The 25,703-nt window shown below is 44.9% G+C and overlaps 1 protein-coding gene across 2 annotated transcripts in view; it reads left to right on the top strand.

The window, feature by feature from the left end:
• The window catches only part of adamts7 (a disintegrin-like and metallopeptidase (reprolysin type) with thrombospondin type 1 motif, 7), a 100,579-nt gene that overhangs the window by 64,168 nt on the left and 10,708 nt on the right, over window positions 1–25,703 (top strand). For both annotated transcript variants that reach the window (XM_080430011.1, XM_080430010.1), the window contains exons 17-22: window positions 13,202–13,328; window positions 14,776–14,989; window positions 15,595–17,259; window positions 17,773–17,925; window positions 19,728–19,901; window positions 21,454–21,600. In XM_080430011.1, coding sequence (XP_080286137.1) covers window positions 13,202–13,328; window positions 14,776–14,989; window positions 15,595–17,259; window positions 17,773–17,925; window positions 19,728–19,901; window positions 21,454–21,600 — 2,480 coding nt within the window. The remainder of the gene's footprint in view (window positions 1–13,201; window positions 13,329–14,775; window positions 14,990–15,594; window positions 17,260–17,772; window positions 17,926–19,727; window positions 19,902–21,453; window positions 21,601–25,703) is intronic.

The raw sequence follows: 25,703 nt of genomic DNA, 5'->3' as shown, positions 1-25,703 counted from the left end.
AGCTAACCCGTGCAGGACACGAGACCGTGTATGACAGCGTCGTCATGTTGTCTGTTCTGACTAGGACATGACGTGCCCGTAGGAACGGAAGGAAATGTTTGAGCACTAAAAACACCGCCATTAACTCCAGATAATTTATATGGCAAGTTCTCAACTTGTTGTCCCATATACCTCTGGCAGCCCTGCCGTTGTAGGTAGCACTCCACCCGGTCAGGCTTGGGTCCGTGGTGATTACTTCCCTGGAGGTAATCATTTCCATAATCACTCCGTCCGAGAGGAATTGAAGATTCGTCCAATGACTGGCTAGGAATCCCCTGTGACGCCATCCACTGTTGGAAAGGTCTCATGTGCAGCCTGCCAAATCGTATTAGCGATATGGCCGAGGCCATGAGATCCGACATTCTCATGCACATTTTGAAAGTGACCCTCCGGCCCTTTCGAAATTATGCTAGGCAAGACCGAAAGGATTGAACCCTCTCTGGTGACAAGCGGGCTGTGAACGATAGTGAGTCCAGAGTTATACCTATGAAATTCGTTGTTTGTGCAGGTACCAACTACCAACACGCTCTTCTCGTAGTTGATCCTGAAACCCAATTTCGTTAGATGAGACACCACTCTCTGATTGTGCTGCTGTGCCTTGACTCTCGAGTCGGCTTGCAGCAACCAGTCGTCTATGTAGCCGCTATGCGAGTGCCCTCTTTTCTCAGAGGGGCGATCGCAGCCTGCGTGCATTTGAACACTCTTGGGCTGAGGGACATTGCGAATGGTAGCACCATGTATTCGTAAATCCGACCCCGGAACCCGGACTGCAGAAACTTTCTGTGTGGCGGGTTAATGGGGATGTGAAAATAGGCGTCTTTTAGGCAAAAGGGGGGAGACGTTGTCCACCGTCTCCTGCTGTCACCCTTGTAGCTGCCATGAGGCACTGACTGGAAGCGGCGCCTGGGACCTTGTGGGATGGACTGGCTCAGTGGCGACGGCGCTGGCAACGCATATGTCCTCCACGGGACGTCGACGCTTGGTGGCGGCGAGGAGCGGGCACTGGGGCCTGGGGTGCCCTTTTGGGGAGGCACATCCTCAGGGCCTCATCTTCCTCCTTCTTTGTTTTCCACCGGGACGTCATTATGGCCATGGCGTTGCCGAAGAGACCGTCCTGGGAAATGGCCTGGTCAAGGACATCGTGCCTCTCCTTGTCGGTTATATTGGCATAATCGGGCCACCTGGCTCTCTCCAGCACCACCTGGTACACCATCGCGCGTCCGGTGGCCTGTAGAGACAACCTGGAAGTATCTCATCGTTCAGCCGACGGATCTCTGCCATTTGCTCCTGGTGTGGGCTTGTCCCCCGCTGCCTTGAACAGCTCGACGGCTACCAGAAGAGCGGAGGCGGTAACCGCCCGCACCGATGAGCCCAGCACTCCATAGGCCCTTCTGTTCAGCGTGGAGAACTCCTTGTCGTGCATGGACGTGAAGTTGGGCCCACTTGTCAAACCCGATGCACCTGTGGTGAGGAGGTGTGAGGCGACTCCCCTCTCCACAGAAAGGAGGGTTTCGAACCCTGCTTCCTTCATCCCGGCGCAGTCGAGGTGTCGCAGGGAGGGTGGTGAGAGGCTTGTCCCAGTACCGGTTAGCCAAGGCCACCGTGCTGTCCGTCAGAGGAAGTAGACGTTTTACTACCCTCTTGCCTCTGAAGCCGTCAAACAGGCAAGCCACAGGTGCAGCTATTTCCTCCTCCTGGGGCCAGGTGACGCTATAGGTCGTTTCCGGATGTGGCTGTGGCCGCAGGTTGCGCCGCTGGTAGCTCCACGTCCATGTGGTAGGTTTGGGGGAGAGGGTTTTCATCCTCATCCTCGTCCTCGGACCCGGAGGATTGCGAATCCTCATCCTTGTAGTCCTCTGGGCCTGGCAGGGGTAGAACACGTGGTTGGCCAGAACCGCGTCCAGGATTGTGTCAACGGCGTCCATCTGAGCGCTCCAGCTCAGTGTGTTATGTTCATATATTATGTTTATTAAAGAGGTAGAGAGACAGGGAGACTCCTGTTACTGAACAAACACTCAATAACAATGATTAATATCAGAAAAGCCTATAGTGCTTTAACCTTTTAACAAAAAACGTTTTGTTTTAATAAAAAAATACCACTTACCTACCTACCTTTAATTTCTTAACACATTGACCGCCAGAGGTTAATCTCATAATGTACTCACCAGTGCCAACGTTTTATTGTTGTTTTTTGTTTTTTTCACGTCGCCATAGACGTCGTTAAAATCCTTAAGATTGATCTGTGCACTGTTTGTAAACATCGCGGACATCTCCCTGTGTCTACCAGTCCAAACCACGTGTCAAACGGGGCATCCATTGTTGAGTTAGAACGGTTTATGTTAAACAGTGATCAGCGAGGAGAAAAACTACAATCGAAGAAAATGGCGTTTCAGTGTAGACTTTAGAATGGGAGCCGGCGTGATCGTCAAAACCGGATCCCAAATAATTCTGTTTCCGGTGGTGTTACAATGAAATGTGCCGTACCGGAAAATTGAAAAAAAAGGAAAAAGCACCACAGCCCGTAGGCTACGGGATCGGCGGTTAAGCGTTGGATTTAACGGCCCGTAGAACTACGGGCCCGGCGGTCAATGTGTTAAGATAAACAATCGACAATAAACAACAATAAACATTTATCGGGTGCAGTAGGAACATGTAGGTTTAAAGCAGATTGAAAACAATCTGAGCTGGTATAATGGATACAAGACAGACAGACAGAGGAGACACTACGCCTCGTCGTGCCAGAGAGTCTTTAAAAATCATAGACTGGCATAAGACTGTTACAGAAGATTTGTTTGCTTGAAACCAAGCTGTTCTCGCTAGAAAAAAACTAAGATGAACTTAAGCATGCTGTTTCAATATCGTCCATCATCAGTAAGATATTTCTGAAAGAGTTGCCAACTGCAACATGCAATCTTAAAGGACAGACCTTTTTTGACAACTTCAATCCCTTCTGGGGCCACAAACATCTTTTCAAAGCAGACAGCCTCCAGACAAACATGTCTGGACAGTTTTGCCCTTCACCACATATCTGCCACACACCACACTCTGGATCAAGCATAAAAGGAGCCAAAACACTTCGAACAAATGAGTTGCTGTCAAATGCCTACTGAGACGATACCAGTTGTGAATGTGAAGGATTTGAAATGGGGGGGTTATTGGAGGTTCAAGGTCCGAGTTCGGTCCCCCCCCCCCACTTAAAAAAATGCCTGTTGCGCCCTTGAAACAAACGAACATGCGTAACTCACCTTCTATCGTATATAAACATGCCATGTGTCTAAAACCCATGAACGTGCAACGCGCATATCCCCCCACGGGTATGGACTAGTACATAAAATAGTAGTAGTTTTGAAAAGAATTATTGAAAATAACCTGAGCTGGTAATATTGACTGAAAATACATATTTTTTGCAAACTACCAGCTGTTTCTCTGATAGTCCAAAGGCAGCAGCCACAAACCGGATGTTCACAAAAGTTGTTCAGGGCAGCTGTCTTGTTGTTTATAGCTTGAAACTGTCTATAGATGTTGTCTGTGAGCAGGGGTGAGCTCAAAGAAAATAGTGACCATAGCAGGGTCAGTAAAGGTCAGATTGACTGATGCTTTGTAAACCCTGTGAACCCTTCTAAAAATATGCAGCTAAAAGGGGATATTGGATCATAAATAATAGTATGTGCTTACTTGCATGTGCTTAGAATGATGTACAGTACATGTAAAACACAGGACATTACCAAGGTTTGCACTCAAACAGCCTTCTCATACACTGTACAGTACAGAAAAGGCTGTAAAAGTACAGCAAATCGAGACAAATAACCTGCTCAATAGTCTATATTTATTAATCCACTGCCCAACACAGTATATTTGTCTCCGCCAGGCCAAAAGGCATGGCGAGAGTATGTTTTACCCCCTGTCTGTCTGTCCGTCCGTCCGTCCGTCCATCCGTCCGTCCGTCCGTCTGTGAACAGCTAATCTCTGGCACCGTTGGCTTGATCGCAGCGAAACTGTGCACACACGCTCCCTGGATGCCAGAGCAGAACCTCTGATGTGGGCCTTTTATAGCGCCACCAGCAGGCCGATTTGTGTTTTTACCTATAACTGCACCGATCTGTGTAAAACTTTGTTTGCACACTCTCTATAAGCCAAGGAAAAACCTTTGCCCTGCAATTTTCACATTTGCCTTTTAGAGCGCCACCAGGAGGCCGACTTATGTAAAACACATTTTTTGATGTTAAGCCGTCAGATTTTATCCAAATTTCACACATATTGGTACACATGATCTCTATAGTGGGTAAATGTAATCTTTGAGTAGGTATTTCCTAATGTACTGCTGTAGATCATGCTGTGCTGCGTGTTGTCGTAGCTCGTCTAGATTAGGCAGGAGGCCACAGTTATACAATTACTTGAAGTTGGGGGCTACAAGACTGTGACTACAAAAGCTCACATCATACGTACTTAAGAAAAGTATCTGGTGTGAATATGCATTGAAGTATCAAAAGTAGACCTTTTCATGGTACAAAGAACAAAACAGCTAGAAATCTACTTCTCACTACTTTCAGGTGGCTTTCAAGTAGTTCAGCTGTAGGTGGGTAGCTTGACAAAAGTTACATCGCTACATTTCAGTAGCACATCATGCACTAGAATTCTTAGAACTTGCATAGAAGAGCACAACAGGTGAGTTTTGAATGCATTTCATACACCATATGCCATCCATTTGTAGCTATTTTTTGAGTTTTGAGTGGCTGTCGTCCATTACACCAAAGAAAGAATTCTCCTGCATCCATTAGCTTTTGAGTGGATTCCATTTGCTACATCTTCATCCACTTCATCAATAGTGAAGTGGATACCCATTTGTATGGGTCACTCTCAACTAATGGGTCTTGAAACACATCATAAGAGCTTGTGCTCTTGATATCCAAATCAAAGCCTGTGCATTATAAACAAACTGGCACAGAAATGACCCTATCAAACATCAAAAGGTATAAATGCAGTATGAAGCAGGCCCTAATAAGTTACCATAATGGACATAATATGACCATTGTTGTGTCCTATAGCACACAACAAACGGCCATACATTAACCACGAACACGGTCTTGTGGCCCTCGACTTCAAGTCATTTTACAATTGTGCCCCCCTGCCTAATCTAGTTGAAAACCACTGCTGTAGGTAATACGATACACTGAATGTTTGGTCTGTATTTTATTTTAGTTGAATTATCGTGGTAATGCAGTTGAAAGCGTGAATTGAATATACTGCATGTTTACACCACAACATACTTTCTTGTGAATGGCATTCAAATGGCCATGGTTTCTTGTCAATTCTCCGTAACATACTCACTATGGGATATCACCGCCCCCTGGCGTTGATGCAGAGCTACATACCATAAACTCCCGGGCCATTCATTGGCTGAGAAGGGTATGTCACGTGTCCGGTAGACCGGAAGAGGTATAAAACCTCTTGCGTGACGTGGCTCATCCTCTTTCGCTTCTCTGCATGGCAGATGCAACAGCTCAAGACATACCTTAATAATAACAAACGTAACTTTGATCAGGACAGAAACCAGCTTTAGCCCACTCGGTGGTACTTGTACTAACCAACGGGTTTTCCTCCTATTAAAAAAAAAAAAAAAAAGTTTTATTATTTCCGCTCCCGCGGCTATCTTCTCTTTCTTTCTTTTACTGCTAAAGCAAGTTTTCCTCCTTTGAGTTTTCCGCGCTCTTAGCCTTGCGGTTGAAAGCTAACAGGTTAGCTCGAGATGGAGGTTCCACGTCCCTGCGTATTGCTGCTCTGCCGCTTGATGATCGCCGGGGATGACCCTCGTGGTTTCTGCATCTCGTGCCTCGGCCTCTACGGGGCCGGGGCATTTCCAAGATGCACCGGGACGCTGCGAGGACTGCGCTGTTCTCCACGCTGCACCTCGATAGCCGCTTAGCCAGGGCAGCGCCCTGGCTGCGGGAGGCAGCGACGTCTCGTCCCCGGTCGTCGCGGATCCAGCAACACGGCCCAGGGAACGTGGGTGGTGGGGCCCACCACGTGCGCTCACAGTCCACAATGGGCCCTCCGGCAGTCCCGGCTGCGAGCGGCGTTAGCCCCCGCTCGCAGCACCTCCAGGCTGCTACACAAGCCGTGCTACGCAGCACTGCAGCAGCCGCTAGCACCGTGTCTGGGAGAACCACCCCGGGGCAACTACCTAGCGGCACTTCCTCCCCCTCTTCCCAGCCGTCTACTCCGCTGCCACAGCAAGCGTACCGGGCCAGCGGTGCGTCGCCAGGAGACAACGAAGGGGCGACGGCGGCATAGGCGAGGGGAGAACGAGGCAGAAGCTCGTGAGTGAGTTAGCCCAGACTAGCTACGTTAGCTGCTTCGCTAGGTTAACGTCGCCTTAGTCAGGCAGTGTTTTGTTGGCTTAACACCCATGCAACAGGTTATTAACAGCGTTGTCCTAGCCTAGCTTGCCTCGCTAGGATAGCACCAGCTTGTTAGCCTTCTCACTCAGTGTATCGAGCAAACCTCGGGGGCTTCTGAAGACCTTACTCGATGGACAAGATGGACGGCCCCTCGACTGCCAGAAGGCCATGTTTAATGAAAACGAATGTGTGTTTAAAAGTACAAATTTTTTTCTGCCAAAGAAATAAATGTGTTACATGTTACAAACGATCTCGTTATTTCACGTGGCTTGAGTGCAGCGGAGCAGTGGAGTCCCCTACCGCGGGCTTCTCTGCTCCAATGCTCTCTGTATATAAGCCCATAATGTCTGTGATGCCCGAACTCCGGTATCCCAGACATTGATGGGCTAATATCTGTGCATGTAATGTAAATGTATCAACGTTCTCAATTACATAAGCCCACACTGTCTAGAACACCCGAGTCCGGTGTTCTAGACATTGTTGGATAACATCTGAAAGAGCAGCGGGCTTCTCTGCTCCAATGCTCTCTGTGTATAAGTCCACAATGTCTGTGATGCCCGAACTCCGGTATCCCAGACATTGATGGGATGATATCCGTGCATGTAATGTATCAACGTTCTCAATTACATAAGCCCACACTGTCTACAACACCCGAGTTCCGATGTTCTAGACATTGTTGGATCATATGAAGGTAATATAAAAACCCACATCACCCCTGTCCGCCAGAGGGCGCAAATGCGCCAGTGGAATGGGGTCACGCCGGTTTTTGCCTTCCGTCCCACAGGAAGTGCTCGCGCACCACTGTGAACCGGAAGTACTTCGGTCAGACATGACCCCTTGGCCGTACCGCCTCATGTTTTGCAGGCCACGTTCGCCTTTAACGAGCGACAAAGCATCCCCTACGGGGAGGAAGGTTTTGTCGCCTCACAGGCTTTCCGTCCCACAGGAAGTGCCCACGCACCACTGTGAACCGGAAGTACTTCGGTCAGACATGACCCCTTGGCCGTACCGCCTCATGATTTGCAGGCCACGTTCGCCTTTAACGAGCGACAAAGCATCCCCTACGGGGAGGAAGGTTTTGTCGCCTCACGGGCTTCCGTCCCACAGGAAGTGCCCACGCACCACTGTGAACCGGAAGTACTTCGGTCAGACATGACCCCTTGGCCGTACCGCCTCACGTTCGCCGCTGGAGGGCGACAAAGCACCTCCTAGGGAGGACGACTTTGTCGACAAGATGGCGGCGGCCAGAGTAAGTTAGGAGAGAGTAATGACAGTAGCGTCGATCCCATTGTGAGAATGGAATGCGGAAGTGCTCTGTCTACGTCAATGAGATAGTTCCAATGTTGGAACTATAGCCCATAGAGGCCCGCTTTGCGGCGAGATCGAGGCGTGACGTTACTCTCTCTTCTACACTCTGGCGACGGCCAAGGTAGGATTAATCATTGATATATATATAGTTTTCACTGTATATATCTTTGGGCTTAATTCTGACGCCGGGGTTTTTCCCCGTGGCAAGTCTCGTGACTCCTCCGAGTCCTCCGTTGGCCCGAGGGTTAGCACCGCCGGCGGCAGTGGCAGCGTCACTGGTCCCCATGGCAACGGTCCCCATGGCGACGCTCCCACTCTCCGAGCGGCCGATGACGTCACCGTCCAAGCCACTCGCTCGGTGTGTGAAGCAATGGACGGTTTGCAAGCCGAATGCTTAGGTATTGCTAGCACAATACTAAAGGGTTTCAGGCTGCATTTCTCCACAAATCCCCCCGTGACAGAAAAAGTATTGTTTTCCCGTGCAAGGGGTCCAGCAGCCAATACTCTGAGGGAGGAAGTCTCCTTCCTCTTGAGCTTGGGCGCTATTAAAGAATTACTTCCGATACTTCTGTTTACTATCCCAGTACATCAGCGTTACACTGTGTGTGTACAGGGTTTTTCAGTACAGCAGTGACACACTGTGATTGTACTGATCAACTCCCCTGATCCGCAACAACACATTGTGGTTGTACTGGTGTGTTTTCCACGTGCTCTTATGCATATAATCTCCTATGTCGGACACGGTGTTGTTCCTCTCATGCAGAGGGTAAGGCAACCATGTCTCTGAGAGAGGGGGTTCACTCTCTCTCCATAGTGAGTATGTTACGAAGAATTTGTCAAGAAACGCGAGGTTACGTTGTAACCCCGGTTTCCTTAGAATTCAGAGTAACATAGTCAGAGAACTATCTATGAATCGGAACCAACTGGTTTTCTATTCGTAATATTTTCTGGTGGAAAAGAAGGGGGGGGGGGGTACGACCCATTCTGAATCTGAAGGGTCTCAATAAATACTTGGGTCAAAGAGCGGACCTCTGTCTCCGCCAGTTTGGAGGGACAGATGCCCCCTTTGCCGTACCGCCTCACGGACTACAGGCCTCGTTCGCCACTAACGAGCGACAAAGCACTCCCTAAGGGGAGGACGACTTTGTCGACGCTCCGTCCGGAGCCTTTGGGCTCAGACGAGAGGGCGACGGCCAAGGTAGGCTTACTTCGGACGGCCCGTTTGTCAGAGTGACAGCGCCGTTGGTTTCCATGGAAACAGACAGGCGAGCGTCTTGGTCCCGTCTCAGCAGACCACCTTCATAGGGGATCTCGCTGGGCTAGACCAGGCTCACGGCGCGTCTGTCCCGGGCGGGATAGACAGCGTTTCGGCCTAGGGTCTTCTCGCGTGAGGCGACAAGTCACATACAGGCTATGCGTGCAGGCGACGGGTCTCATGACTTCGGCCTTACACCTGTTTCGTTTGGACAAGCCCCACGTGTGACCTTTTTTCCCCGGAGGTGGATGTGGGCTCTTGGAGCCCCGTCCACCTGAGGTTGTCATGTCCTGATCGGAACCGACAACACCACGACCGTGTGCTATGCCAAAAAGCAGGGAGGCCTGGCCTCTCCAGTGTTGGACAGGCTAGCTGGCGATCTGACGCTGTGGTGCGACGCGCGCCTTACGTCAACCAGAGCCTCACAGGTACCGGGCCTCCTGAACAGTGGAGCGACTCTGTTGTCCAGGGGCGTTTTTTGGTACGCAGATTGGCCTCTCCTCCGGAGATAACAAGCCAGATCTGGGCCAGGTTGGCCGACTGAACTGCTTTATGCATTCCCGTCACGGGAGTTGGTCCTCTCAACTTGTCAGACTCCACGGACTGTCAGTGCCACTGGTGGCACTGGCGTGGGGCGCATGGAGGTTAGGATTAATCCTCTCCTCTACAACGAGCCCTGGGCCCTCCCCCCGATCAGAGATCTGCTACGGCAGGCAGGGGTCGGAATTTTCCACAAGCAACCTCAGGACCTAGACCGGTGGGCTTGGCCCGTGAGGGGGAGACCTTGACTTCTTATGGCCTGCCCCCTGAGGTGGTAGCTACCATCCAGGGGGCGAGGGCCCTTTCCACGAGGTCTGCGTACGACGACAGGTGGAACCTGTTCGTGTCATGGTGTCTGGGTCAGTCACCGCCGGTTGAGGCCTTCCGGGCCTCGGTACGCAGCATCCTCATGTTCTTGCAGGACAGATTGAACCAAGGTCTGGTTTTCTCGACGGTTAAGGTGTACCAGGCGGCCATTTCCGCTTGTCACGTGGGTTTCGATGACATGACGGTTGGCCGACATCCGCTGGTGCGTAGTTTTATGAACGGTGCCAGGCGGGCCAGGCCGGTCTCTAGGCCTCTGTTCCCGGCCTGGGACCTGGCGGTGGTGCTGGGGGCGCTTTGCCTCCCACCGTTCGAGCCTTTTCACTCTATGGATCTGGAGATCGTTAGTCTCGAAACGGTTCTTGTGGTTGTTTTCACTACAGCTACACGGGTCAGCGACATACATGCGCTCTCAGTAAGTTCGGAGTGCATGAGGTTCTTGGGAGGCGACAGCAGGGTTTGGTTAAGCCCAACATGGCGTTTGTTCCCAAGAACGGAATGGTGACCCAGACACCGGTTGAGCTGATAGTTTTTCATCCGCCTCCTTTCGCTTCGGCAGAGGATAGGCGGCTGCACTGTCTCTGCCCAGTGAGGGCGTTGAAGCTCTACTGCCAGAGGACGGCGGTCGGCCGGTCGTCGTCGCAACTTTTTGTCTCCTTCGGCCCAGATGGTCGGAGGAAGGCAGTGACTAAGGCGACGCTTTCTAGATGGAGTGTGGATGCCATTTAGGCTGGCCTACGTCAGTAGTGGCGCTCCAGTTCCAGAAGGACTGAAGGCTCACTCTACTAGAGGCGTGGCTACTTCCTGGGCCCTCTCCAGGGATATGTCGGTCCAGGAGGTGTGCGCGGCCGCAAACTGGTCGTCTCCATCGACTTTTGCGGTTTTCTACAGCCTGGATGTGGCAGCGGCGTCAGTGGCGCACGCTGTACTGGGCATAGCGGCTGTCTCTAGTTAAGGTAGGGGAGGTTAGGCAGGTCTTTGGTGTAACCCGCCTTTGTTCCCTTCTCTACCTTCCTTCTCTTGAGTCCCCTCGGAACCACCGTTGGTAGGTTTCCAGGGGAGGAGGCCCTGTTTCCTTGTTTTCACTTATGGGTCAGACTTGTGTCTGTTCATTAGATGAATAGGCAGACTTGGTCTGTCAGGGTCCTTTTCTTTCAATTATATACCGCACCCCGGCCCGGAGGGCTGGGGCGCCCGTGAGGCCGAAGGTCGCGTCCAGGGGGACGGGGCCTTATGGCTAGGGGGCGTGCGGACCTGAGATTCGGTATGGCTATAAGCCCAGGGGGGTTTATGCATCCCATAGTGAGTATGTTACGGAGAATTGACAAGAAACTCAGGGTTACGGATGTAACCCCGGTTTCTTTAGAATTCGGAGTAACATACTCACCTAACACCCCTGTTTGTGTGCATCTGCATGCAGGAAGCGTGTTAAAGAGGATGAGCCACGTCACGCAAGAGGTTTTATACCTCTTCCGGTCTACCGGACACGTGACATACCCTTCTCAGCCAATGAATGGCCCGGGAGTTTATGGTATGTAGCTCTGCATCAACGCCAGGGGGCGGTGATATCCCATAGTGAGTATGTTACTCCGAATTCTAAAGAAACCGGGGTTACATCCGTAACCCTGAGTTTCTTCATGCATTGTCAATATTCGCCAGAGAACCAACAACATCATTTTAAGGTTTGTTTATAATGTGTACTACTATATTTAAGTTTCAATTTCGTCCCGAACCTCTAGAGTTCGACACCTACACTGCCGATGTGACAGATTTGGCAATATATGGAGATCTGTGGGTCTGTTAGTCCTTGTCCCCTTTTTGCCCATATATGGAGATCTCTGTATTTGTCAGTACATGTCCCTTTTATTTTCACGGATGTGACAACACCGGTCCGCTTGTTTTTCACGGATGTGGCAACACCAGAGACCTCTCATTTACAAACGGACATTTAGCGAAAATATAGCGTTTAATAAAGCCTGCTGTTATGAGGTAGATTGTTAGTTTGTTGACATTGCACTGAGCTGAAGAAAAGAGGAAAAGACAGAAGAATGGAAAAGACGCACGGCTCAACACTTGGGGTGGGACGATTTATCGATATCGCGATATATCGCGATACTTTCTCCCGCGATAAATAATCGATATACTGCCGAAAAAATTATAAAATCGAAAATCTTTTTTTTTATTTTTTATTTTAGTTTGTGATACTGTTTTTCCGACTGTATTTGTGTAATGATGATTTTGAACTGTTTGGTGCTATTTTATGTGTTTATGAATTGAATACAAGGACTATCGTGATATATTTCATGCAATATATCGTGATATCGCAATATATCGATTATTGTTATCGAGGGCCTAATATCGCTAGCCTGGTATCCAGCCTGCTTCGCTACGTTCGGCGGACTTTTTTTTCTCTCTTCGCTTCTCAGTCTGGAGAGCACCCTATTGACTCGTTTTGCAGAACTACACTGGAACTACATATGTTACGTTGGGCAACGTCGTTGCTGATTGGATGTTGTTCAAACGAATGACGAATCACAACGATCAGACTGTTTTTTTTTGTCCCGCCCCGCACCACAGACCAATCAGAAGCCACGGTAGGTTTGGAAGCTTTTGGCATGTCCCGCCTCCCTTGGAGATAGGAGGCTTTCCAGACTGAGAAGCGAAGAGAGAAAAAAAAGTCCGCCGAACGTAGCGAAGCAGGCTGGATACCAGGCTATAATATCGCCACAGATATCGTATCGTGAGATACCCATATCGTCCCACCCCTACTCAACACACACACACACACACACACACACACACACACACACACACACACACACACACACACACACACACACACACACACACACACACACAATCGCCACGTTGTGCGGGTCACCAATGTTGGTGTAACTGTTGAGCTACCCACCCAGACACCGACAGACAAACAGCCGCGTATGCGCGAGCATTCGCAAATGTAATATAGGATAGATTCAGATATCATAGACACGTAATAAATGACTAGTGACATCACTGGCCACATGAAGGGTGACAGCCATCTTGTTTAATGATTGAAATATAAATTCTAAGTGTCACCAGAGTATGCCACTGTTGTGTATTTTTAGTTTCTTAATTTGCTTAGTAGTTGGTACATAAGTTCTGTGCATGTGTGTCAATGTGGTCTTCTGTGATTGCATGTTTAGTTTACATATACACGTATTGTATGCACATGCATGACATGAGTGTGTGTGGGTGTGGATAGCATGTAGTAGTGCATGTAACATGTATAGGACTGCATGCACAGTATGTGACATTTCAAACAGCTGTTTCCCTCTCCCACCCACCTGTGTTGCAGGTGTTAAGCGTCAGATAGTTCACTGTGTGGAGAGAATGTCTGGAATAATGGAAGAAGAGTACTGTGACCCCTTGACCCGGCCGGATGATAAGCAGGCCAGCTGTAACAAAGAGCTCTGCCCGGCCATGTGAGTTGACCCCCAGACCCTGCTAATTACACTCCTGCCCACACACACTCGCACACCTCTAAGCACACTGATTTACACTGTAAATAACACAACAATTCTAGTCCCTTTATTCTTCTGGCTTTAACACATTTTACACCTACATGGCCAGATGTGCAGCCATACGGGCCAGATGTGCAGCCATACGGGTGTGTGACATGTCACTATTCAGTTACCTTATCACTTAACATACCATACACACCTTTTATTGCAGAAGAGGAAAGATCCGAGCACTAAAAAAATAACAAGAGGGCATAAAATCAAGGTACTTTAATCATGTCTACAAAATTTTAACCAACATGTTTCGACCGCAACTGGTCTTCATCAGGGCAAGTATGAGACTGACTGACAAACAAACACAGGTCCATAAACAATGTCAGAACACGCGAGAGATGCAGAAGCACCGTCAATCAATCACCATTAGTATACCTAGCACACCCATAATTACACACGTGTGTGCCTGAGCACCACACTAATAGGAACATGAGAATAACGCAGGAACAACGCAGGAACAATCAATCAATTAACATATTAAGGATCTGTAATGGAAATACAATTTAGGTTCCTATTTAGGTTATTGATTTATTATTTATCTAGTATGCATATCACATTATTCATTTCATATTATTCATACTTACTAAATACTAAATATGTGTGATTATATATGCAAATGTAACGTTCTAACAGTGAAGTGAACAAGGCTGCTAGTTTCAGTGCGTGCTTAGTAAACCCTCTGTATGGCTCTAAGAGTAGTCTGATTAAACAGCTATCCCTCTGTAAGCAAGCAGCAAGGCCAGGCAGCAAGGTTAAGTAGCTGTTCCTTTGTCAGCTAGCCCAGACAGCAAGACACGCGGTTCCAAGGTTTAGAAACAGTAACGGTAACTGAAGTATGTGTTTCTTATCAGACAACGGGGCTCCGGCTAAGGCAGTATTCTCTCTCAGCGACTGCCAGACTAAAGGAAATGTGCTCCTCCACTAGTGGAGGAGCACATTTCATTTAGTCTGGCAGGGGAGGCCTTCCATTCTCAGGTGCTGAGAACACAGGTTTTGGTCTCTCACCTTTTTATTGTAGCTTGAAGAACTATGTCGTATCTGCTATAGCCTACTCATTAGGAGTTACCCTATTGTAGTCTTTCTAAACGTTAACCATGACTATATTATTGTTCAAACCAAGGTTGGTGTACCTTACAATATACTGTACGCATGAATACAATCACAACAACAAAACATTAGTGCTTTGTTCTTGTGATTGTATTGATGCGTAATACATACTTGAATCACCCAGGCAACAAAAGCTTTATTTTGACATTCACCCCCAAAAATGTTTTACTGTGAAACCATGCTATTTTCCCATCATCCATCCATAACTAAATTATAACTCTGTCCATCTGGTGTTTCACATGGTGTGTAGATGGTGGGCAGGAGAGTGGCAGAAGTGCTCATCGAGTTGTGGGAGCTTAGGCCTGGCTAAAAGAACAGTACTCTGCATCCAGGCAGTGAGTGTGGAGGAACAGAGAGCCCTCCAGCCCACTGAATGCAAACAAATGCCCAAACCTGAATCAGTGACCTCCTGCAACACACACATTCCCTGCCCAGCAGACTGGACCGCAGGCAACTGGTCAAAGGTGAGGCCATATTGTGGAATGTGATTCTTGTCTGCTGCCTCCAGGGTCTGAGAAAATCTAGCTGTTTCAGCCTGTCCTATACATTAGAAACATACGCTATTGTAAATATAAAGATAGGCAAAAAGAAGCTAGCAAACCACATACAATATATACAATGTATACTAGACTGTAGAGGCAAGTATAGCAGCGTAGGTAGGTAAATATTTATTATTGCACACCAAATAAAAAGACAAAGAATTTAAAGAAAGAAAAAGTAATTAATAAACAAATGATTGCTCTTGAGTATTGAGTAAGTGACACATCATGTACTCACACAGGGTAGCAATATGTACATTCTCATAGTAGCACACTATATACTTATCTGATCGGACCAAATAGTTTAACAGAAAACTGTTAGATATCAACAATTGCCATTTACAATTGAGTCATTTATTTACTCCCCTTTATGAATGTCTGCATGCGTGACTATAAAGATTGTATTTAGGTTCAACTTTAAATTGAGACTGTGAAGATTGCAATGTATTCAGTTTAGTGCAATGTTCATATTGCTGTTGCCAACCTTTCTGTCCTATGACCAAGAGGATTGTGCCTCTGTCTCCTCACAGTGTTCGCTGACATGTGGAGGTGGCCTGCAAGAGCGAAACGTATCCTGCTCTAGGAACACCGGCATCGACTGTGATCCTAAAAAGAAACCCATTTCTGTCACTCCGTGCAGCCTCCAGGAGTGTCCACAGATCACGGACATCTTTGACATTAGTGAGTCTTCGGGAAGCGGGTGGTCCAGCAAGGAAATCTTCAATGAAATCAACTCCATACCTGAAGCCAACCCTCGATCCAAACACGGTACGACCAGAGCACAGCCAAGGAGTCACAATGACCTCAATAACATCATCGAGGCAGATTTTGCTCAGAACAATCACATTAAACAGAGTCTCGATCATTCCATTAACAATAATGTTCAAGTGGATGATTTTTATTATGACTATAATTTTATAAAGTTCCATGAGGAGTTGTCTTATGACTTTGACCCTGGGAACAATGACAATGATGAAGGGGACAACCTGGGATTTGACCGTCCTCGGGATCCCAAGCCCAAAATCCCAAATGGTTACGGGGAAAACCAAATAGTTCCCACAACTACCTCACCAATTGATACGATTTCTATGGTTCATGTGTACACTTCGGATGTTGAGGATCCACAGCATCTGAGTCTGGACAATGTTGACGACAACGACAAACCATTGTCAAAGAAATCCTCTCCGAGAGAATCAGAAAATACTGACGTTTTTCTTTCTGAGGACTATTTTTTGCCTGTCTCAACTGTTCCTTCACCTTCATTTTCTCCAACTAGATATGCAGAGAAATGGAAAAAGGGACTTGGTGATTTTAGACGTCATGAAAATCCTCACACAGTGCCTAGTCTGGTATTAACTACAGTGGAGCCAACTCAGGAAACTGGATGGAAAAGACAGAGAAACCATGAGGATTATACTGAAGAGGAAGATTTTAATGAAGACATTATTGTTGAAGTAGAATATAGTGTTACCACTACCGGCAGTTCAGCTAGTAAGATTGACATCATATCTACCCCAGTTAGTGCTGAAGTGATGGAGGATGTTTATCATGTAGAGAGTACAATGGAAGCAGATACCCCCTCTATAGAAACTGCATTTCAGTTTGAAACGACATCAACGATGCCGATTGCCATTGAACAGCATCATTTTAACACAGACACAATTGCTGATATGCAAGGCAATTCAGCATCCAATGTAACATCCTATCCTGTCTTCCAGGAACCCATTATTACCCCCATTCCTTTCCAGACAATCTCAGGGAAACAAGAGACCTCATTGGTAAATGGAACACACTTATTACCTCCCACAGAGATGGAGGAAGGCACTCAGTCTTCACCATTTTTCAGCCTAATGAAATCCCAGCCAGCTCCAACACAACCACAGCTACCTACACAGTCCGTCGTGACTGAACAAACCCCCTTCTCACATGACTGGTCTGACGTTGACTACAATGCCATTATCATTCCTCCAATGCTGAGATCCAGAGGCGGCAGCGTCACAGAAAACAACAATACATCTTACCAGCTTCTAACAGACACTCCTCCTATATCTATGGCTACTGTGCAGCCCACTGTTGCTAGGCTAGCAACACATCCGTCTACTTTGTGGTCAATTCTAGTGCCAACAACACTCCAAGCCCCAGCCTCCACCCAAGTCACTACAGCTGCCTACTGGGTCGTTGGCAACTGGAGCACAGTGAGTTCCACCCATACTTGCATGCATTCCACAGATTGTAATGGTGTCATCTTACAGTGGTGGAGGAACAAAGCTCAGTAGTGTCTCAAAATTAATGTTCCTATCTGGTTTTATTACAGTATGCTGACACAATATCGGGCTGACACATTGCTCAAGCTTAATGTTCCTGCTGTTTTGAGAGAGATTTCATTATGTGGGCTTCCACTTCTTTAAATAAAGCCCTTTCAAATCAAGTCCCTTAACGTCTTGAATTCTTATAGTACATTTCACATTTGGTTTTATTTCTCCTCCCGTTACATGATATGCACACAAGAATGACCATCAATTTGCACATCATAAATAAATCTCCAAAATAGCCAGGTTATGCATTTGGCTCCAATTACATAAAAAAATAACCTTCATCATAAAATGTCATACAACGGGCCTCTATCAGCTGATCCTGTGACACTAATCTTTTTGTGATCAAGTGCACAGTAAGTGTTCCCTGTGTCATGGTTCTATGCTTGTCGGCAGTGCTCTACAAGCTGTGGTCTGGGGGCTACCTGGAGGGTTCTGACCTGCAGCACTGGATCAGACTCGGACTGTGACATCACCAAGAGGCCTGTGCCAGCACGGCGATGTTACCTGCGCCCCTGTTCTAAATGGAAAATAGGGGAGTGGATCAAGGTCAGACTACTTTATCTGAGAGGATGATGTTGCACTTTGGGTAATGTTGTGTTGTAAAGTAAGCTAGGATAATAGGACAGCCTTTCTTAACTCTTTGCCTGCCACCGACGAGACTTCTCGTCGGATTCTGCGTCTTCATATTATTTGTATAACTGCACATTGAATAAAAGGTATCCACTACAGCAGTGTTTTTTATTTTTTTACTTTCATATTGTAATTATGTCATGTATCTCCTATCCAACAACTAGCGTTATTATTTTAGTATGCAATAAAAATGACATAATGATTTTATAATGGGGGTGTTTGGGAGGGGGCCACCCAAAAAAATCTTGCTTAGGGCCACGGAAATCCTAGGGCCGGCCCTGCCAATCGGGATGGTGTATCTTCCTAAATTAACCATCTTTGTTAGATCTACGGATACTTTAAACGGTCAAAAAGGTGAAACCTTTTAGTCCATGAGCCAGAGCCCCAAAATTGAGCAATGATTATCGAAAGAGTGGGCAAAACCATACCTATATTAAATTGTTTATAGGGTCAATATAAGTAAATAAATATTATGATAACCTTTCCACAGGAAAGCCTGGGGCGGCCATAGCTGAGTGGTTAGTGAGCCCGCCTAGGGAACCAGAGGCCCTGGTTGCCCCAGGTTCGATTCCAGGCTATCCCAGCATATGTGCCGATGATATGAAATTTGTCCCTGAGCAAGACTCTTAACCCCAATTGCTCACAGGTTCTCATTGTAAACAAGACCGCAAGGACTTTCATGAACGACCTGTTAAAAGGAATTATCCTTATCCTTATAGCAGCTTTTTCATATTTTTCACACATTTTGTTATTTTCCCCATACGTACATGACATGTGAAAAAATTACAATTTATTTTTAAATAGTTATAATGAAACTTCCCCAGTTGATTACTTACGTGAAGACAATGATTTATCGTATTACAAGTTTTCTGAAATTGTAAATTTAAATATGCAAATTAGGCATTTAGTCCATGAGCCAGAGCCCCAAAATTGAGCCAGATATTGAATATTCCCTCGTTAAAAACCTTTGACTCCAACATCTTAACAAAACAAAATACGAATGTTGACTCTGGCTTTGTCCAATGTTCCAATGTTGATTCTGGAAAGTTATGCAAATTCGGGCATATTTTCCTAATGCTTAATTTGCATATTTAAATATACAATTTCAGAAAACTACGATAAATCAATGTCTTCATGTAAGTAATCAACTGGGGAAGTTTCATTATGATAACTATTTTTTTAAAAAATAAATTTTTTCACCTGTCCATGTACGTATGGGGAAAATAACAAAATGTGTGATAAATATGAAAAAGCTGCTCCTGTGGAAAGGTTATCATATATTTATTTACTTATATTGAACCTATAAACAATTTAATATAGGTATGGTTTTGCCCACTCTTTCGATAATGAAATCTTGTCTGGCTCATGGACTATTTATGGTCGATGCGATAAACAATATTAATGCCGTTAATCCGGTCATGCGTTAACACGTTAACACGTTGCCAACATTAATATTTATAAATGTATAAATATAAATGTTTGGATATTTAGTTTTTTGGGTTTAGTACCAAATAAGTTTTACTCTGGGAAGGTGAAATCAGACTCCTCCATTCATTGCACTGACACAAGTTTATATATTTGTAGGCCAAACACCTTTTGTAATGTTCAAGGTTTCTTTATTATTACATCTTGTGTACAAAAAAAGTAGTGAGTGCAGCATACAAGATAGAAGGTTGCATTGTTTGAATAACTACCACTCCACACCTTTACACCTGTAGTGCTCCAAGAACTGTGGGGGTGGAGAATCCTGGAGAGAGGTCAGTTGCTTTGATATGCGGGATCAGAGGCCCCTTCGACCGTTCCACTGCCAGGCAATATCCTCTAGGCCTCAAACCCACATATCCTGTAACCTCCAGCCCTGCCTTGACTGGTACGCATCTTCCTGGGGACCGGTGAGTAGCAACAACCCCCCCCCCCCCCTGTCTCTCTCTCCGTCTCTTTGTCTCTCTGTCTCTGTCTCTCTCTCTCTCTCTCTCTCTCTGTGTGTGTGTGTGTGTGTGTGTGTGTGTGTGTGTGTGTGTGTCTCTCTCTCTTTTTTTCTCTCCCCAAAACCCTCTGTACAGAGCATTTTTCTTTGCTCTACACAAGTCTACAGTATCTTCCATGACTATGTATACGTTTGATCCTCCAGAACTCTAATAAGATCGAGTAGTACAATCTCATTTATCAATGGAGTGTAGAAACCACCGTAGATCCGACCGCAGAAATCATCTAATGACGGGGCTCACGTGTGATTTATCAAGCGGTCGTATCCTGTCAATCACAGAGTAAGAATTTTCGGGTGATGATAAATGGCCTTGCCTCTATTTTTCGACATGAAGAAGCAAAATATGGCCTTAAGAGGAACTTTTCCGACATGTGAAGTTACCCCACCAATCGTCTCTGTGGATTCAAACACAACTACACAGCACACACTCAAATCATATGCACGGAATGGCACGTGCTATTTGCATACACAGGGCAGAGACAGTAGACTAGGCATGTAACGATTCACTCAACTCACGATACGATTCGATTCACGATACTAGGTTCACGATACGATTTAAAAAAAAAGAATTTAAACAATTATTTTCCAGACAAATTACTGAAAAACTTTGATTATTTATTGATTATATTTGTATTACAATAAGAATGAATATGGGATGCATTGGAAGTGTTGCCAAAAAGTCCACCAGTGCACAGCAATTATGAAGTACTATGAAATACTTGAAATACGTATGAGTGCTTATACATGTAACTGTAATTAATTATACAGTGTTAATAGCTGATTACAGTGCATTCATACTTGACCTAAGTCATAAAATGCTTTATGTGTTAAAATAATAATACATTTTATGTATTATTATTCTCAAAGTGCTATAATACAGAGTAGAAATAACAAACAAACACATCTAAAAAGGTTTAAGGAGAAAAACATAAAAAATCACATGCGCAAGACCTAGGAGCTAGGAGGTACTGTAAAACACTATAGCTAAACTAATGCTTTGTTAAAAAGGAAAGTCCTATCTTAAAAGTGTTGACAGACTGTGGAGCCCTTAGGTGGTCAGGGAGGGCATTCCACAGTCGAGGGGCAGCTGAGTAGAAGGCCCGGTCGGGGGGGGGGGGACTTGTGTCTGGACATGCGGACAGGGACTTTAACTACTCATGTTACTTTGGATAATAAATCAGAATCCAGATCTTATATTCCTGAACATTTTGTATTGAGTTATTCGAACTTCATATTTTGATTATACTTATGTAGTTATAGTGTAGGACAGTAGTACACAAAACAGAAGCGTTGTGTCGAATATGTTTGCACAGGGTTCAAAGAAACAAACGTGTGTGTGTGTGTGTGTGTGTGTGTGTGTGTGTGTGTGTGTGTGTGTGTGTGTGTGTGTGTGTGTGTGTGTGTGTGTGTGTGTGTGTGTGTGTGTGTGTGTGTGTGTGTGTGTGTGTGTGTGCCAGTGTTCTGAACTGTGCGGAGGTGGTGAGCAGCAGCGCATGGTCACTTGTCCTGAGGAAGATCGATGTGACACTGACCTTTTGCCCAGCAGCATTCAGTCCTGCAATATCCAATCTTGTGTACAATGGATGACTGGCTCTTGGGGACAGGTATAATGCACAAGTACACACACACATACAAACACATACACATAATCCAGTATTGTGCTCGTAGATCTGATGAAATATTTATTTTCCTATTAAAGACTGGACCGAATACAGTAGACTTACAATTGACAAGGACTGTGAAAAAGCTAGGTCTTAAATTACATTTCGATTCATAATACATCGTACAAATTATGCTGCAATTCAATAATAATATATGTACAGCCTAGCATGTTCTGTTTTCTAATGACCACTATTTCATTTAAAGTCAGGGGTTACTTTTTATTGAAGAAATCCTACACTTTTTAATGTTTAAATCATCAAATCATCAGACAGAATTGATACGCTATGTAAAATTATTAAAAACGAACCGTATTTACAGTGTCTCTAAGAAAATTCTCAACCCTTAAAGGATCACTTCACCCATTTTCAATCTTATCTTCATACAATTGGTTGTCAATAATGCTCATTATAAGATGGCACCCTTACCTGTCTACTCACTGTACATCTCATTGGCGGGTGGTGGACAGTTCAGAAGCCTACCTACTGTAGCAATGACATAATCAATGTGGATTCAAAGCTTATAGAAACTACAGCCTTTCTCTTAAAGTTAACATGCTGAAATAGAAGCTATTGTTCTTGCATTAATGAACTAAAATAGAAAGTTTGAAATGACCAAACCTGCCTATAAATGATGTCACTGGTAGACAGGTTTCTGAACTGTCCACAGACCTCCTCTGAGAGTAAGTAGACAGAAATTGTGCCACAATGAGCATCAGTGAGGACCAATTATATAAGGTGAAAATGGGTGAAGTGGTCTTTAAATCAAACCATCACGTCTGATGGTGCCTCAAATCGCATGCTGTTCCAACACCTCGTGCAACCTTACATTTCATGTTGTTCAGGCAGTAATTACGGGACCCACACTCATCCCTCTTTGATTTGTTCATCCTTCCTCAGTCCTCATGACTCACAGCATGTTCAAGGTTCAAGGATTTCTCCTCCCCCAGAGTTAGAAAAGCAGACAAGATAAGAGTCATGTTACATGAAACGTTTCAACATTGGCAAAAGGTCCTGTTGGGGTCTTTATGGTCTTTTGCTTGAACTAAAGACTTTTAAAAGTCTTTGATCTGTATATGGACTGCAACTAAAGTATATCTTATAACACTGCATAATCAAGTACCACCTGTCATAAAGTTAAGAAACACCAACCTGTTCCTTATACCGAAAAAGATGAAGGATTTGTCTTGTCTAACATGGTGTTTCATCTTAAACTTACAATTGTGTTGTAATTGTATTGAATTACACATTAAGGTCTGCTGTCGTAAAATTGATCAGCCCCGCTTCAGCACCTTCAGTATCACGCTTGAAATACATTTTCTGTAAACAATAATTTAGTTATTAGTAATTATTTGCAGAAGCAGATATATAAGCTGAACAATTTTACACCAAAATCAATGTCGATTAATGTTCATCAGTCATCATGCTGATATTTTTGGCATGGTTTTGGCATGATACTGTACACAGACTTTCAGGCTTTGTCTCACACTCACCTAGGCACATGCCACAGGGATAACAATAACAAACAAAACCACTACCTATAAACAAGCACTGATTGTCGCAGAGACTATGTTTTGCACCCTGTCCATCCGTCCGTCTGTGAACAGCTAATCTCCGGCACCGTTGGCCCGATCAACACGAAACTGTGCCCACACACTCCCTGGATGTATGACCTCTGCCCCAAATTTTTCACATCGGCCTGTTATAGCGTCACCAGGAGGCCGAGTTTTGCAAAAGACATTTTTTTGTATTACTCCTGCAGATTTTGTCCAAACATCATGCAAATCGGAACACACATACACAGTATAATTTAATTTAATACATTTAACCCTATTAAGTGCCACTTAAAATAGTATTACGGTTACAACTGTTATTATTATCTGTATGGATTTATTAAGTAGTGGCAATATGTCACCTTCAAGCTACATTATTATAATCATTATAATCATTATAATTGTTAGCTTTTAACTATAGATTGTTGTATTCATTTTTGGTCTACTTGCTGTATTTCTTAACTAAATGTATTGTGAATTAAAATTATCATAATTAAAATTATCATATTTTTCCAAGGTTATAAGCAAGTATATGAATAGAATGTGTTTATTTAATTGGATGTTGGGTGCAATATCAGTCTAGCAGACATAATGTGTTCAATCTGTGCCCCCAATTTATTTCCAATTTACTTTCTCATTTACTGATTCATGGACTGATTTTAGACTTCTATTGTTGTCAATGCAATATTGCTGTTGTCTTGCTCTTGTTTTTCAAAATGTCTGAGTCAGACAGACTATCACTGAAGTGATGACCTTCAAGCTCATTTACATGACAAAAGCCATTATCACCCACACGGAATCTTTGCCACCAAAGCAAGAGAGCAATAGGTCATCAATAAATGTGAAACTATTCAGCCCAAATAATTAGCGCGCGCGCACACACACACACACACACACACACACACACACACACACACACACACACACACACACACACACACACACACACACAATGTGCAATGCAATATACAAAACGCAATTTGTGCAATAAGCCATAGAAACATAATAGACTGAACTTGAGGGAAAGAAGACCATGCAATTAACAAATGAACATCGGAGACAGCTGAGTAGTGTTCTGAGGGATTGTGGATATCATAATGTATATCTTTATTATGTGGCTTATAATGGCCGATTTTAAACTCTTGTTAAAACTTCAGTTATCAAGCATAAAGTTTTGCCTTCTGTCATGTGCCATGCCCATGATTCACTAGGACATACGTCACAATATTGAAATTAAATACTGTCAAAACGCTATTTCATGTTGTCTTTAAAAAGTGGAAGTCATGATTTCTGTGCTGCAATTTAAATGAAGCCTGATAAACCAAGGTTTGAACCGGGGCCCTTCTGACTCACAGACAAACACTCTAACTCCTGAATCACTGCAACCCCAAAGCTGAGTTTGAGAGAAAGAAGTACATTAAATTAACAAATGTTGGAGGGATTCTGGGTATTGTAGTCTGTGTAGTTAGGGGCAGAAGAATAATTGTCATAAAACAACAATATTCATTGGCTCATGGAGGCTTCACGAGGAGTGCTCGTTTTCTTTTGAGTTCCCGCACTCCCGGGGGAGCGCGGGAAGTGAACTCAAAGAAAACGAGCACTCCTTTTCCAATCATACTGTAACATATACAGTATATCTCTGCTGTCCAGCGTGAACCTGCTAACTCCAACTCCAACAGTTAACGCCAAGGAGTTTTCGTCAGAGGCGCTTTTTAATACTTTTCATTGGTTCAAATGTTTTGATTTTTTACACAGACGTAAAGGGTGTTCAATAGCGTTGATTTATGAAAAAAATATATATATGAAAATGGAGTTAGCTGGTTCGTCCTGGACACCGACGATATATATATATATATATATATATACACACATACAGTATATATTTGATGATTTCACAGTTTCTTACTCTAGTAACCTTTTTTTTGTGTGTTACAGTACATGAGGGAAATCAGTACAGTGCAAAAAATGGCAATTGTACTGGCGAGACTTTTCAAGCTCGTACTGATTTCTCCTATGTGAAGTACTGTAACATTATACAGTAAATATACTGTAAAGCTGGACTGTCAGGTCTGCACACTTCCTTTAAAACAAGACACTGACTCTAATAACAGTGTGGCCTCCCTGTCCAGTGTTTACTTATCAATGGCAATTTATGGTTCATTGCATGTTCATGCAAGAAAGCTGCGTCAAATCACAATGCAGTGTTAAGTAACAAAGATGCACTATACAGGACCATTCGGGATGGCATCATTTCTGCGCATTGACATGCAGTACTGGCTGCTTGTGGCCATGTCAACTTGTGTGGTGATGGTTTGTGTTAATGTTGGCCAAATAGAAATAGACATCTTTATTAATACTTCACCTTAGTACAAAAGGGATTCAATTTAACATTGTTGGTGCATGAGATATTGGCTTGAAAATAACAAACATAGGCTATAGGCCGATAATTTCAGGAAACAATACGATATTGGGCTCACGACATCGATACGATACGAT

This window comes from Gymnoscopelus braueri (assembly GCF_963280865.1).
Source record: "Gymnoscopelus braueri genome assembly, chromosome: 1".
Lineage (NCBI taxonomy): Eukaryota > Metazoa > Chordata > Actinopteri > Myctophiformes > Myctophidae > Gymnoscopelus > Gymnoscopelus braueri.
This window is presented reverse-complemented; position numbering and strand designations above follow the sequence as displayed.